Consider the following 15,898-nt stretch of genomic DNA (forward strand, 5'->3'; position numbering starts at 1 on the left):
CAGATCTGCAGGTACTTGGGACCCTCCTACTTCAAGGCTCACTTGTCAGCTGCAATAGCTATAAATCTTTAGGGTGTAGATTTCTAGATGCTCCCAGGGGCTCTGAGATCCCTTCAGAAGTTTTCAAGCTAGGCATTTTGAGATGGTTAACCTAGATTCCCTATGCTTTCCAATTACATATTCCTACAAGAAACAAACAAATAAATAAATAAATAAATAAAATAAACAAATGAATAAAATAAAGATTTCCATCATACCCCCAAAGTCTGGATGCAAAATAGAAAAGGATCATGTTTGCTTTAGTCTTGGACTACAATCCTGCTCATGTATTTCTCTTTTTCTTTGTGAGGGTTTCTTCCCACAGACTTCTAGTGGGACACTTGCCACTGTAAGCTGTTTCTAATGCTCCTGAAGTAAATGGATTCCATTGATTTCCACTATTGTGTAATAAAAGGCTGCAACAAACTGTTTACCCAATGCTAAAACACTGGCTCAAAAATTTTAAGTGAGTTAACTCATTAAAATGGAGCATCATCACATGTGCTAGAAAAGTACATCTGCCTTTTGGAGGAAACCAAAGCACAAGAAGATGAAGTAACTTTCCTGAGGATCAGGCAGTTGTTAAGTGACAAGAGCAGGGGGTCAAGGTTCAGATTGCAAAGGTTCGGGCTGCTTGTCTCTTGAACACTTTCATCCTCCTCTTCTCATCAGCATGAGCTAGAAAGAATTTAAAAAACAAATCTCATTGTGTATCCAAGGCTTGTCCTCTTGCTTTGGATCCTGCTACTATTGGGATTACAGGCATGCATCAATGGCTGGTTTATAGAGAACATTTAAAACCATTCTTCGTGAAATGGTTCATTAACCCAGCTTATCCTAAGGACTTTTGCCTAGAGCCCCATTTACTAAAAAGAAAAAAAAAAAGCTAAAGGAACATTATAGAAAAAATATAGGTTAAAAAAGTAGTCGTTTTAGTTCTTTTTTTCTCCTCATTCATCTAGTTTAAAGCCAAGCATGACAAGCTAGATTTAAGGATTCTGACATCTGGGTACCAAATTGGGACTCTGTTCCATAAGGCCAACAGTCGTAAAAGAAACATATGGTCCTATCCCTGCATCCTTTGATGAACAGAATTCTGCCACATAAGTAATGTTTAAAACAATTATCAGAAAAGACAGGTATAGAAAAGAGAGACTTTGGGAATGAAATATATTTTTCACAAGTCAGTAGCATCACAGTAAAGCTTTTGAGAACGTTTGCAGAATATGTATTAAATAACATTTATGGAAATAATGAGTCTTGACCTCCAGATGTGAAAAAAAATGGTTGGAAATATTGTGAATTTTATGGTGGGCATGGGTAGAGTATAACATATCAGATATGATGTGTTTTAGTCTTTTTCTTCTTTGACCAGAGCTCAGAGCATATTAAAAGCCTCTTATATTTTCCTCATTAGCTATGGATTACAGCCACCAAGCAAGGGGTGAGAGCTGGAACATTCTTCTGGTCTGTGTAAGTCACCTTTATTTTGTCAATGTTTATAAAATTACAGTCATGGTTTAATTTATGAAACATCAATGTAGCCAACTTCATTTTAGCTAAATGTAAACATGTCAAATGTATGAGAATTTATTGATTCAAAAATAACTTTCCAGGCATTTTTTTTCCTCAAGGGTTCTTTCTCTGTCTCTCTTTTTACTTCCTTTTCTTACTCTCTCTCCCTTCTTTATCACTCCTCTCTTGTACAATCCTTCAGTTAAGGTCAGCTTTCTCTTTGACCTACCTTTAAATGTTTTATCTTCTTAACCTTTATTTTGACTACTTTTCATCCAAGTACATGTAATTCTTTTAAACTATTGCTGTAGCTTCTGTTATCATTCTTTATAAATATATTGTGACCTATGGTGCTTATTTTGTATGTGTTTATTTCTTTTGATTCCCAACATTAAACACATAGTGTAGTTTTATGCAGCTGGCAAGCTGATGAGGTAGTCTAGGTTTGGAAGTTCTATGCAGTAAACCAGGGTTAAGGAAACCTCCATTTTTTTTAAATGTTTTTTTTCCCTGTGTAGATTGCTTTTTTTTAATTTTTATTTTTTAATATTAGTTACAGTTTGTTAACTTTGTATCCTTGCTGTATCCCACTCCCTCTTTCCCTCCCAATCCTGCCCTCCCACTCTCATCTCCTCCCTGCCCCTTTCCAAGTACACTGATATGGGAGAACCTCCTCCCCTTACATCCGATACTGGTTTATTAGGTGTCTTCAGGACTGGCTGCAAAGTCCTCCTCAGTGTCCTAGCAAGGCTGCTCCTCACTTGGGGGGGGGGAGGAGGTCAAAGAGCCCACCATCGAGTTTATATCAGAAATAGTCCCTGTTCCCCTTATTAGGGTACCCACTTGGATACTGAGCTACCAAAGGCTACATCTGAACAGGGGCTCTAGGTTGCATCCATACATGGTCCTTGTTTGGAGAAACAGTCTCATAAAAGACCCCTGTGCCCAGATATATTTGGTCCTTGTGGAACTCCTGTCCTCTCCAGGTTGTATTAACTCCCCCCCCCCACACACATACCTTTTTTTTGACTCCCTGCATTCTGCCAGAGGTTTGGTTATGAGTCTTAATATTTGCTTCGATACACTGCTAGGTAGAGTCTTTCACAGGCCCTCTGTAATAAGCTCCTGTCCTGTTACTTGTTTGCTTCTACAGCCAATGTCCATCCCATTTGTCTTTCTAAGTGAGGATTGATCATTGTACCCTGGGCCCTTTTTCTTGTTTATCTTCTTTAGGTGGATAGATTTCAGTATATTTATCCTATCTTATAGGTCTATATAAGTGACTATATACCATATGTGTCTTTCTGCTTTTGGGATACCTCACTCAGGATGGTCGTTTCTAGGACCCGCCATTTGCCTGCAAATTTCATGATTTCCTCGTTTTTAATTGCTGAGTAGTATTCCATTGTGTAAAAGTACCACAATTTCTGAATCCATTCCTCAATTGAGGGACATCAGGGTTTGGAAACCTCCATATTTCCCATTTCCCACCAAACTTCTCAAATTTCCCCAGTATGAGTATAGGGCTGCTCATCCCTTCAGAACTGGGGACTATTTCATGTTTCCAGGCTAGCGAATGAAATTTACGTGATAAATTGTCAATGTGTTGATTGTTTTTATGGCTCCTTAAGAAAAGGACTCTGTTTCTACTTTCATGGGGATTTTATTCCCACTGTGATGTTATTTTGTTTCTATTATTTTCCAACCACCTAAAGCTGTTTCTGTGTTTGCTTTTTATGCTTTAACAACAAAACCTGACTATTCTCTTAGCAGAAGTGTGCTGAGATCAATCACTGGTTCAGATTCATCCAGAATGATGCTTTCTCTTGACTCTAAATTCAGGAATAGAGGGTAGCCTCTTCAGATTCAAAGGGTTCAGCTGAAGTTACTTTTGGGCACTCTGAAACTAAGGCGGGTGTCTCATTAGAAGTAGTTTTTTCTTTCCTCTTTAAAAGAGGTTCCCTAGTTGAGAAGTAAGTGTGCCTATGTTAGAATTGGTGCTGCTCAATATAAGTGGCCTGCTATTTACCAAGTTAATCTTCCACGGTTAAGATTTTAACCCTTGGCTCTCACAGATGCACATGGGAATTCTGCTCTGCAGCTCATTCGCCTAGCAGAATGGAGAGGAGCCAGCAACATAATTAATACTTAGTCTGCACCCTTACCCCCCTGGAACTGCTGCAAAGTTTCCTTGAAAAGGCCCAGTGTTCTGGCTTTGAATGACAATTTTCTCCACCCATTTGAAACCACTTATAAGAAGGTGGCTTTTGTGTGCTCCCAAGATGTCTTTCCTTCTCCAGATATTCTTTTATCTCCATGTCCTGGAAGTGAGCAGGCTCATTTACTTCCAACCCCCACCCCTTTGAAGCGTTTTATAACTTTATAAAATATGATCAGGCTTCTCATTTTTACAGGGAATATATATCAAGGGAATCTACATATAGTCCATTTTGAAAAATTTCAAAATTTAAATAAAACCAGATTCAAACCATAGGCTTCGACTTTAAAGGCAATCTTTTTAACATGGCTCTGTATTGCAGTTTAGAATTTTATTCTTGCTTCTTAAATGATAGTATTTCATTTCAAAATCATCCCCAGCTGACACTGTATTGCATGCTTTAGTTTCAATTCATTCTCAGAGGCAGTAATTCCATCGTATATAAGTGTTTAGCTTGAATACAATCTTACTTCTGCTACTGACCTTGGGCATATGATTGACTACCTCAAGTTTTTTTTGAGGGTTTTATTAGGTTCTTTAATGTAGAGAGAACAACTAAGAACTGGTAATTGCTTTTTTATTCTCATTAGCTCTTTAAACGCTAACCAGACAAAGTAGCCCATCACACTAAGCACTTCATTTTTTTCATCTATTTTTTATATCATTTATTACAATTTATTCCATTTGTATTCCAGCTGTGGCCCCCTCCCTGGTCTAAGCACTTCATTTAGTCCTTCCTTTTCTAGTTTTTTTGTTTGTGACTGTGTCTTATGTACTTGGTTTCAAGATTAATTCTTTTCAATCAGTGACATGCATCCTGTTTTCCTTGTGCTTAGACACTTGCTGCCCTTGGTCAGCTTACTTGCAATTCTCTGCCCTGTGTTTGAGATATAAATGGCTAAGGGCCATACTTTTTTTTTTTTAATCTGTGAGGTTATTTCCAAAACACACAGAAAATTTTAGAGACAACCTTGTCCAACTCCTTGCTTAAGGGATAAGAACATTAAGACTTCAGATTGTTAAGTGTTGTATTCAAGGTCACACTCCAGACTCCAGACTCTTCATTGCTACATACACAACACTAGAGATAGGGCATGAGGGAAGCTTTCACTTAAGAAATGATAAAATAATTCTGATTTTCCATCCCAAGTCGAGGGGGATGACTACCACAGTCTTCTTCATGGGAGAATCTTGTATCTTTGTATTTATAGAAGGGCCTTAATCATAATGTACCTTTAATAATGGACTTTTCATGAATGAATGTATCCTTTCTACAGAACTAGAAATACAGCACATGATTATGTAAACTCAAATTTTTCTTTTTTAACATTTTATTAACTCCTTTAGCAAAATTTTGTATATTTTCATAATATTCATTCCCCACCCCTTCACCTAATTCCTTCCAGATCCACGTCACCTCTCTACCTGCCCAACTTCATGTCTTTTTAAATTTTCATTTAAAAAAACCCCACCCACCAAGTCCACTTGATGCTGTTGATGCTGCCTGTTTACTCGTGGACATGGGGCCATCCATTTCAGCACAGCTGGCCTACCAGAGATCACAACCTCAGAGAGAACTGACTCTCCCTTAGAGGCTATCAACCTTCAGTTGCTCCTTAGGAGTGGAGGCTGGCAAGCCCCTGCCCGTCCATGATAGAACATGGACTGGCTTGATTTTATACAACTAGCATTTTCCTAAACCCTTTCTATGAGCCAGAAACACTTTTAAAAAACTTTACATATATTATCTCTTTGAATCCTTCCAATAACCTTATGAATAGATGCCGCTACTAGAATTTTGTAGAGGCATCAAAACATAGGTGCCTTCAAAGTCTCATTGCCAATATTGATAGGAGTTGGGATTCAGAACCAGGCATTCTGCCTTGCAGGCTGGTGTCTTTGATTCTCTAGTGTTGTTCATGCAGCAAGGATGGTAAAGGGTGAGTGTGCTGAGCTTGACACTTGTTCTGTTACCTTATATTTCTCCACTGAAGTCAGGAGTGGTGTTACACCATACACACACACACACACATAGCAGCAGCAGCTCTCAGGAAGGTGGAGGAATAAAGTAGCATGAATAGGCTGAGCTATTAGTTTTTTTTTCTAATTTAGGAAAGAATTCAAAATATGCAATTAAAATTATTTTGTTCAGATACAACGGATTTCTAAGGCTAAAGGATTCTTTAAGTGATTAACCTGGCTTTGCTTGGTCTATTTTTATTTCATTTATAGGTCGTAATAAGCAGGGCCACATTTATTCAATGCCAGTGGAATATGTTTATGGCAGGATTTATTTTATAGTGAGCATGAATTTTCTGGTGTTGGAGGACATTTCTGAACAGAGAGGATTTTAGTGTGGTGTCAGATCCTGAGAGGAGAGCTAAGCAGAGCTGGTGGGATGGATGGTGATGGCAGGCACAGGAAGAGGGTTTCCAGCCCTAGTCATTTATCATGTTTGCATTTATCTGTTTCCCAGCCCTCGTGTTGATGTTCCCTGAGAGTAAATGTTTCAATGGTCTACCCAATAATTTTCCTCACCACGATGAAACTAGTGTAAGCTTGGATTCATCATGAATTAGACTCTACAGTCTGATCTTAGAGCAATAGAACTTTTTGTGTTCCTTGTTGGGAAAAAAAAAAGTGATTCTTTCTCAAGTCATGATATTGCTTAGCTTGCTAGCATCCTAACAGAACTCAGCCCAGGATACTGTTCTGTCTTAGCCAAGAGGTCCTAATGTTATTGCCAGGCCTAGGATAATTATGTTCAACAGAGGAATGGTAATTTAAACACAAAGGCCATTGTGGATGAAGATTATACCCCTTTTGTCAGTCTTGTAATTATATGTGCCTAAGCTTGACGAATTTTTATAAAGCTAGAAGAAAACGTCAGGAGTAGCTTCACTAACCCATTATTTTATAGAGGAGGAACTTAAAATTTGGGTAAAATAACATTTTCAAAATCATAACTATTTGAAGACTGACAGATATCTAACTGTGATCATTAATAAAATAAGATTATTTTTAATTTTGAAAATAAATTTTTTAGCACTTGTTATATGTTAGGCACAGGGTGTGCCCCTTCTTTGATTTATTTAATTTTACTTTACCAACTCAGTTTTGTCATTACTGTTCTGATGTGCACTCTAAGGCTGAGGTTAGAACTCCACAGAAATCATATTTCCAGGAAGAGACGGATGATGGGAGACTTTTGTCACAGCCAAGGGCTTGACTCACTTTAAAAACAAACAAACAAACAAACAAACAAACAAACAAACAAGTCGAAAACAAAAACCTTCACTGGTTTCTTTTTGCTTGTAGCAGTTTCAGATCAGCAAGATAAGGTTCTTTACTTTGGTCATGAATTCAGAGTTTCCAATCTAATCATTCATAGAAGGGGTTGAGCAATAAAATAGGTTGGGGGTGGAAATGGAAGTTTAAACACTAATTCCAAAGAGGGCCCTTCACTGCAGTGAAGTGGAAACAGATGGTGAGGAAGAGAGAGTGAGTGTTGGCCTGAGTGATAAGAGCAAGCACTTTTGGGGCTTGAGTTTGTGGAAATGCAACCAAAGGATTTGCTTTTATTTTTTGCCCCTACAGGACCATCCCTCATGAAAGGAGGATCCTCACCATTCTACAGTGGCTTTCACTGCCAGATAACGAGAGGTATTTGTCCTCATCAGTCCTTTTCTTTTTTACCCCTAGTACATTTCCATGTTGGGCTGGATCTGGACAAAGCACTAGATGGTCTGTGACATGGAAGCACAGTCCAGATTGATGTTATTAAAAGTTTTGTGCTTATTAACTTAAAGCATGATTTCCTTAAGAAGGTTTGAGTTGCCGGGGACTATTTAATTACATGGATTACTCCAGCTGTTAATCCCGGTGACTTCAGCAGACCTGGGGCAAGTTGTAGGCTTTGATAAAGGAATCAGTCGTCAGCATCTCAAGGACTGAAAGGCATTACAGCCGAGTCTCCCCTTGAATACAAGTCAGTTCTCTCAGGCTGCCCACTGCATGGCCAGTGGTGTTGATCACAGTGCTCCTGCTATTTAAAGATCAGAGTGCCCAGCGATGGTCAGCTATTTTCATTGTGACTCTTAGTGCTTTGATGTGGCACCTGCCATTTACCACAGTGGGCAGTGATGTGGGGATGTAGAGTCATGGGTGAGGAAGTAACAGAAAGTAAAAGTTTTCCATCTGTAATCGTAAGAGTGGGTGGGGGACTAATTCGGCTTGAAGGGTTCTTTTTTAAATTAATTTTTTTAGGCTAATGTTCAAAGCGATGGGTTTCGTGACAGCATTTGCATGGACATGTGTCACTCTGCTTTCTTTTCTCTTATTTCCTTCCTGTTACCTTCCTGGGGGCCCCCTAGCCCCTTTGAAGGTTTTTCCCCTTTGTTAATGTGGGATATGAACTGGTCTGTGTAGCTTCGCATTGACTCTGGTTCTGATTTCCCCCACAGGCCTTCAGTTTATGCCTTCTATTCAGAGCAGCCTGATTTCTCTGGACACAAGTATGGCCCCTTTGGCCCTGAGGTTAGTAGTTTATCGTCTGCCTGAGGAGAACCTGTGTTCCTGGGCTACCTAATTTTAGGATTTGTGCAAAATCTGGGAGTTTTCAAATATAAAAGGCATGAACATTGTCAAATATTTTGTAAAACTTACACTATAAACTTAAAAAAAGAAGAAAAAAAACCTTAAATGTACTTTTTCTTCTTACAGGAACTTTATTTCAGATTATCTTGTGGTGAATAGGGGAAATTGTAGCCTTGAAGGAAGGCATCAGTAGAAGAAGGTTAAAGTTTGGCTACCGGTGGGATAGGGCAGAAGGAATCTCTAAAACCTCTGATACACAAGACAGCACAACTGAATGTTAACTCTTTTAGTATGATGACACAGTTCTCGGAGGGAAAGTCATTTCATCAGCACACGTAGCCTTAGCATGATTAACCTGACACGTGACACAGTAGAGATACAACATATGTGGGTATCTGGATGTTGTTGTTCATACTGTGACACTGTGAGCACTCCCAGGGGTAAAGTGAGTTCTTAAACAAGAGCGATGCTCCACTGGGAGGCTAGTGGAGCTCAGCCATCCCAGGAGAAGACAATATTTGTAAGGCGCAAAAGCGATTCACTGAAACTAACTCCATGGGTGCATGTGATTGTTTTTCGTTTACTTAAGATGGGGTTCTTCCTAATGTCAGTGTAGGTCACTTGAAATATGATAAAGTCTAGGAGTCAAACTTTTAAAATATCTTAAATGCTTTTCATTTTTCTTCATGGGACACAGCAGTCACTGCAATAATGTAAACATTACTTTGGGCCGAGAAAATTATTTTAAAAAGCCTTTGCTGTTGGGTATTGTCTCTGATTCTCTGGAAGCCGAGGATGGCAGAGTTGCTCTAAATTCACTGTGTTCAGCCTGAGGATATGTTGGAGATGCAGATAAATGTGTCTTGATTGAAGCAGTTCTGAACAAATTACCCCACGTCTAAACAAAGGCATCGAATACCAAAAAAGCCTTAAGGATTTCTGAATGCTTTAACATCAATTCAGTGTCTGGTGAATTTCTTTTAAGCACTAGAAACTAATAACTATGTGAAACCATTCATAGTTTGCCTTGAATCACGGAAGTCCTATAAATCTGAGGCCCTTTTATCCTTTTGATGGTTGAGCATTATTGCGTGATTATGAAATACAAATGATAAAATAAGATAAACATCCGCATACATGAAACACAGAAAGCCAGGATGGCTGTTTTATCTTTGGGAAGACTTTCTTTGAGATTAATCTAAGAATGAACTGAAGGAACCAGATTTTATTAAAATGTAAAAAAAAAAAAAAATCCACCCCACCAAACACCTAACTAGTTCCATGTGCTCTATTAAAAAGTCCAACTTTGTCTGAATAATATCCTTCAAGAGAAAAAAAAAAAGGAACTGGTTTTGTTATAGCCATCTTTTGAATGTTGAGGCTGGTACTTGTAGACGTTTGAGTTTCTTGGTAAGTGGAGGGTTTGCGTTAGACTCCCAGTCCACGAAACTTCCCACAGGACAGGGGATCAGAGAAGCTACCATCGATAACTATATTCAAATTATAGGACTCATCATCTATGTGGCAAGAGATGGCTCTTAACAACACATGAGTTATAGCACATTTGATGCCTTAAATCCTATGGCTTAACAGTAAGTGCTCTTTTCCAGAGACATTTCTGGGTTTGTGATACCTGTGGTTTCGTTATAGCTACTTTGTGAAAGTATATGTATTTTGGTTAAGAACCAACCCAATTGTTTTCAAACGCTGAGTAATGACCAAATGACTAATTGAAGCAAGGTGTTGAATGCTTTAATTCGGTGTAATGATGGTTTCTATGTTCATAATTGCTTATAAATATACAAGCCTCCCCCCTCATAGTATTTTTGAATAAGAATTCTAAGTATTCTCATTATGTTCTTTCAGTATTAATACTTCTTGCAGCTGGAGTTTGTTCCCTAGATGCTGGGTAGACATTAACTATATGCTGTAGGGAATCTCATAGCATGTCCACATCTTCATAAAGAAAAGGATGTTTTCACATTTCAATATTTCTCATGTGATTCTCTAAGAAACTTCTGCTGAACCCAAGACAAAATAGAATGAGAACCAAAGGAAGCCAGCAAAACCTTTCTTGTGTGTAAAGCTTGATTGGCTCGCACACCTGTTTATCAGAAACACATATCTGTATGTGTGATCATCCAAGTATCATCACAGACCTTAAGTGCTTATGAGAGTACTATATACACCAGGCGAAGGGTTATTTTTAAAAATACATACCATTTTTATAGATGACAAGAAAAGAACTTGAGTTTGAAATTTAATTGAAATGATTCTAACTAGAAAAAAGCTATATGGCACAGTAAGATGAATTCAACTGAAGTTTGTGGTTTATTTGTTTAATATTTGAGTACACTTCTTTTTCAGGGTGAGTCTCAAAAGCTATTAACTGAGATGGCCAAACACGGGCTAACAGTTTCGAGAAATGGTGTACTGCTCCTGGTTTCATAGTGTAATGGTGAATGTTCAAAATATGCTTGCTTTTGATTATTGGCGCAATCTTTTTCTCTTTGAACTATGCTTTCTCTGTGACCTTTTGTTCGGCTGCTCTTCTGGGCCTAGAGGCAGAGCTTTGGCTGGCTGGTCCCTACCTTCAGATGGGAAAGAATCCTTCTGAAAAGCAGGGACATTTGCAACCTGCCCCCTCCCGTTCTCTGAATAACCTCAGGCTAAAATTTCTAAATTCAGGCTGAAGTATGGCTGGACAGTGAAAACTTAGCTTTCATCTACCTCTAACATCTGAAGAAGGAAAACATGCCTTTGTAATGACGATGTAAAAACTCGGTCTGCTTAAACTCCATTTCTTCCGCTCTTCTAACCTGCTGCAATTGAAAGGGTTCTCTTTGGGCATCTTTGGAATGTTGGAGTCTCTTGCCTAGAGTTTGATGGGCAGATTTGAGTGCTCGCAGAATGTACTCGGTGACCATGACATGGAAAAACCCTCTTCCTTTTCCTGCTCTTCTCATGGAGATTTGCCTAAACTAGAAGCATTAAAACCAAAGCAAACCAAACCGAAGTCTACAGGGCTGTGACTTTTGACTGCTCTGCCAGAGAGAAAGGATGAGACAAAGACAGAAGTGCTCTTGCAGCCGCTTGCCCTGGGAACAGAGCAACCGCATGGCAGACATTCCCCTTGGTTACACTAACACTGTTACTCTTCCTGCCCCTGCCTGCATTCCAATGGCTCTTGGGACGGTCCTGCCAACAGATGAGATAGCTAGGTAGACAGCAAGGCCAGCTGCTTTAATTCACCTTTGCACCATCAGCAAATCAGGGGCTGGTTTTCTCCAGCACTGGGGGGCTCTTCCTTCGGTTGACGGTTAGATGTCACTGCTCTCTGGATTTCCAGACAATACTTATAGAAGTGCTGTTGCTTCCAACAGGGAGACAGCTTCCCATAGCAAGTGTCTGAGTGATGCCTTCATCTCTCTACCTCGATGAAGAAATCCATGACTTTTCATATTTTATATAATTTTCAGAGAGGATTTCTAAACACACAGTCTTGTGTTTGCTCCTCTTTCCTGCTGAAAGTCCTGATGTGTACAAGTTTATTCAGGACCAATGGGGACTGTTTATTATTTCTGTTTCATTTTGTCCTTGGTTGAACATGCAAGCTGAGAGCCCTCTGATATATTTGGTGGTGTGATCAGATATCTATCCATGAGTTGATGAATTGGAACCACCTACATGAACCTCATTCCCATCTTGAAGCGACCAAGAGACCTTGACTCGTTTGGTTACAAGCTAGTACTTTATATACAGAGAGCTTTTTGTAACCAAGGAACAGTCAGTGCAGGAATTATGGAGCTTGCCTAATGTCACTTTCAGGTGTATCCATACACTGGCTTCTCAGCCAAAAGCAGCCCACATGACTAGATCCTCTTACATCATAACCTTGTGTCAGCAATAAAGCTGTGATCACACTGCGACACAGGTCAGAGGCCTCTCCCTATAGAGGGCCCTGAATCACCTCTCCTCCCAACGTGTTCTCCCTTAAGGAGAACTTAGTCTTCCTAACTTGGACTCTGCTGACCCCAGCTGGGAAAGTGTGAGCTTTACTCTCTGGCCCAGAGGGACAGACGGCCTCTGAGTGCAGACATCTCTATCCGCCAGTACAGGAGAGTAGTTATGGCTCACTTCTTACTCCGGCTAAAAGACCTAAGAGGAAAGTTACCCCTAAGAGGAGACAGGAAAGACCAGTTGCTCCTCCAAAGAAAAGAAGAAGAAAATTACATAGGATGGATCAGTATGCAGCGGAAACTCGTCAGGACAAAGTAAGTTTATCTACTGTTCCAAACCTCTGTGGCGGGCAGGTCTGGCTTGAAGGCTGCCTTTGGTGCCTTGGTTTGAAAATAGCCTGGGTAAGGCTTAGGAGAACTAGTGTGCTTTCTTTGGCATTGAATCCAGGGTCATCTGGTACTTCAGAGGTTAACAAAGATGTGAAGACATCTTGCACTCTCAGTACCACTGAGGGGAAAAGGAGTCTTTCATCTTCTTTAACGTTAGTTGGCCCCACCTGGATGTTGCTGTTTAGGCTGGAATGACTTCTTGGTTTTGCTTGAAAAAAAAGTCACCATGATTTCTGTTGCTGCCTCTGGAGAAGCATCTCAGAAGTGAACAGGGAAAGTCTTTCAAAGCAAGGTAGATTAGAACTCAGTGAACACGCTGACTTCCATTAGTGGTGTGTATTTCTCTGAGCTTGGCAGACGTCTTCTGTGGATGAGAGAAAACAGGCAGACAGAACTGCGTATTTTTCTCATAATGACAGTAAGAAATTTTACTCCTAACATTTACATTCAAAAAGAATGTTTGCTTATTCATTTTTTAAAACCTTCAGATTCCTCAGAGGCGGATTTTTCATTGTGAACCTGATCGCTAAGACGCAAGTTCTGGATTTTACCTGAATTGTCCCACTGAATAACGGAAACTGACTCCGTGCCAAGGATAGACATGTGTTATGCATTTCACATTTCTGTGTCTAGACACGGATCTTGGAGGACAGTGTATTTCTCAGACAAACACCACTTAGTCTCACATCTGTTAGTCCCTTCAGGTTTTGGTGGCCCAACTCCTTCTGCAACTTTCAGTTGTGATTTGAAACGCTGACTCCTGTCGTGAAGAGAAGAGGCCTCTACCTTGTTTCAAGGATGAAACGATACAAGGAGAGGTCTTGAATCATCCAAGAAGATTCAGATAGCAGATGCCATAATGCGTTTGATTGGTAGTAATGTTCAGGCCTCTCGTTTCCATCTTGGCTAATTTGGATGTATGTGTGTGGTTATTAGCTGCACTGGAAAACGCATCTGCACTAGTGTATAGTGTTTGTGTGATGTGAGGTTTCTTGAAATCTTTCTATTTCATACTCAGATTTGAAAAAGAAGGCAATCCTCTGTATGCCTAGGCTCTCATGACTCCTTTTGAAGCTACAGTGAGAGATGGTGGATTGAGTTTCTTGGGCTTTGGAAATGTTCCTCAGAGAAGAATTGGGAGTTTGCATTTCATTAGTCTAACTAGAACAAATTCTGTAGCTCATTTCTGTTTGTTAGGATTCTTGTCGATTCTTATTTAATCTGTTTGAAAACAATGAAGTTGAGAAGCAACAGCTTGTCCTTAGGACAGCTTCATTTGCAGGCAATTGGTTTGTCTCTGGGGTTGGCAGTTCAGGTCTTTAGAACAAGGGATGAGTCCTGTCTTATTAATGATGTTCTAATTCATTTCCCAAAAGAAAGTGATGGTTTTAACCTTCAGTCTTTATGCTTTTAATTTCCTTGGCCTCTCTCTCTCCCTCTCGCTCTCTCTCTGTATGTCTCTCTCTGTAGTTCAAAGTCTGGTGATTTTATAGAGGGAACAAAGGCTTTCCACTCTTTGTCTGACTTTCTTCAATTCACTCTTAAAACTCTTGGATTTACAGAACACAGTTACATTTTAGAAAAGCCATTTTTGCGCCTCAGAAAGCATTTACCTCAGTAATTTGTGATATTTTCATATCAAAATATTTCAAAAGGGATCGAAAAAGGAGAATCTTTTATTCTCTCATGAGATTGGACTGAGTACTTAGATCTTATTACCATTAAAAAAAAAAAAAGAAAAAGGAAAATGGTGGGAAAATATTCCCTAGACAAAATTCTGCCTCTGGACCAGACGTTTTCTTTCCAGAATGCTCTAAGGGTAGAAGATCTATGGAAATTGAAAGGTAAAAATACATACATAAATATATGAGGACTAACTTGCTTTTTACAGATGACCAATCCTCTGAGGGAGATTGACAAAACCGTGGGGCAGTTAATGGACGGACTGAAACAACTCAAGTTGCACCGGTGTGTGAATGTTATCTTTGTTGGAGACCATGGTAAGGCTTTATTCCCTCTTCTTTGCTATTAAGATAGAGGTTTCACAAGGCAGTGGTGGCACACGCCTTTAATCCCAGCACTCGGGAGGCAGAGGCAGGATCTCTGCAAGTTTGATGCTACTTTGGTCTGTCGAGTGAGTTCCAAGACATAGAGCTACACAGTGAGAAACTGTCTCAAAAAACCAAAAATCAACCAAACAATATAACTGAAAAGATAGGAATTTCCCAGGATGTTGTAAAAAGGAACCACTGCTCTCTGAATCTAAAATTCTGTTCTTAGCTTCTTTTTCTTCTTCTTCTTCTTCTTCTTCTTCTTCTTCTTCTTCTTCTTCTTCTTCTTCTTCTTCTTCTTCTTCTTCTTCCTTCTCCTCCTCCACCTCCTCCTCCTCCTCCTCCTCTTCCTCCTCCTCTTTCTTTCTTCCTTTCTTTTAAATTCAGGATAGGGAGAGAAATTAGGTCATGATACAAAAGTTTGAGGGACTCAAGTATTTCTTCAATCGCATGTTCTTTGTAGGAGAGGCCTTGCTGCAAAAATCTGTCTCTATTAAAGTGTTGCAGACAGTTAACACGTGATATGAATGACTTCTTCTGTGAATTCAGTATCACAGGTGATATTCTCTGGCCTCTGTGAACTACATCTCCAAAAGAAGTCTACAGAATTTGTGTGGTTAAAATAATAATTCTCAATATGTAAAGGAGGCAGAGACATAGGGTACTTGTCAAAGATGTGGTATTTAAGTCAAATGGTTTCCTGGTACTCTCAGGGGAGACTAAGGCCCAGATCAAGGCCTCAACACAGAAGACGCTTATTAAGAGGAAGGGTCAGTGTAGGCAGTGTCCTGTTCTCTCTCCCTCCTCCCCTCTTTCTCTTCAACTTTCTCCTCCTCTTTTTTCTTCTTTCCTCCCCTCCCTCTTTCTTTCTTTCTTTCTTTCTTTCTTTCTTTCTTTCTTTCTTTCTTTCTTTCTTTCTTTCTTCCTTTCTTCCTTTCTTCCTTTCTTCCTTTCTTCCTGTCACTATGTATCCCATGACAGCTCAAACTTAATGAGTCTACTTACCTTCCCAGCTGCTGGGACTGTAGGTGTGTATATCCCACCATGCCATTGTAGGAACGGTTTCTCTAAAATACTTCCTAAAATAGAAAAACATTCTTTTTCCTTTTTTCCTCATGAGCATTTCTTGA

At 39.6% G+C, this 15,898-nt stretch overlaps 1 protein-coding gene across 4 annotated transcripts in view; it reads left to right on the plus strand.

Moving 5' to 3' along the window:
* Enpp2 (ectonucleotide pyrophosphatase/phosphodiesterase 2) overlaps positions 1-15,898 on the plus strand; it is a 118,080-nt gene that overhangs the window by 61,222 nt on the left and 40,960 nt on the right. For all 4 annotated transcript variants that reach the window (XM_021661995.2, XM_060389414.1, XM_021661994.2 and 1 more), the window contains exons 9-12: positions 1,457-1,512; positions 7,370-7,435; positions 8,236-8,308; positions 14,609-14,717. In XM_021661995.2, the coding sequence (XP_021517670.1) occupies positions 1,457-1,512; positions 7,370-7,435; positions 8,236-8,308; positions 14,609-14,717 (304 nt within the window). The remainder of the gene's footprint in view (positions 1-1,456; positions 1,513-7,369; positions 7,436-8,235; positions 8,309-14,608; positions 14,718-15,898) is intronic.

Source organism: Meriones unguiculatus, chromosome 8 (genome assembly GCF_030254825.1).
Source record: "Meriones unguiculatus strain TT.TT164.6M chromosome 8, Bangor_MerUng_6.1, whole genome shotgun sequence".
NCBI lineage: Eukaryota > Metazoa > Chordata > Mammalia > Rodentia > Muridae > Meriones > Meriones unguiculatus.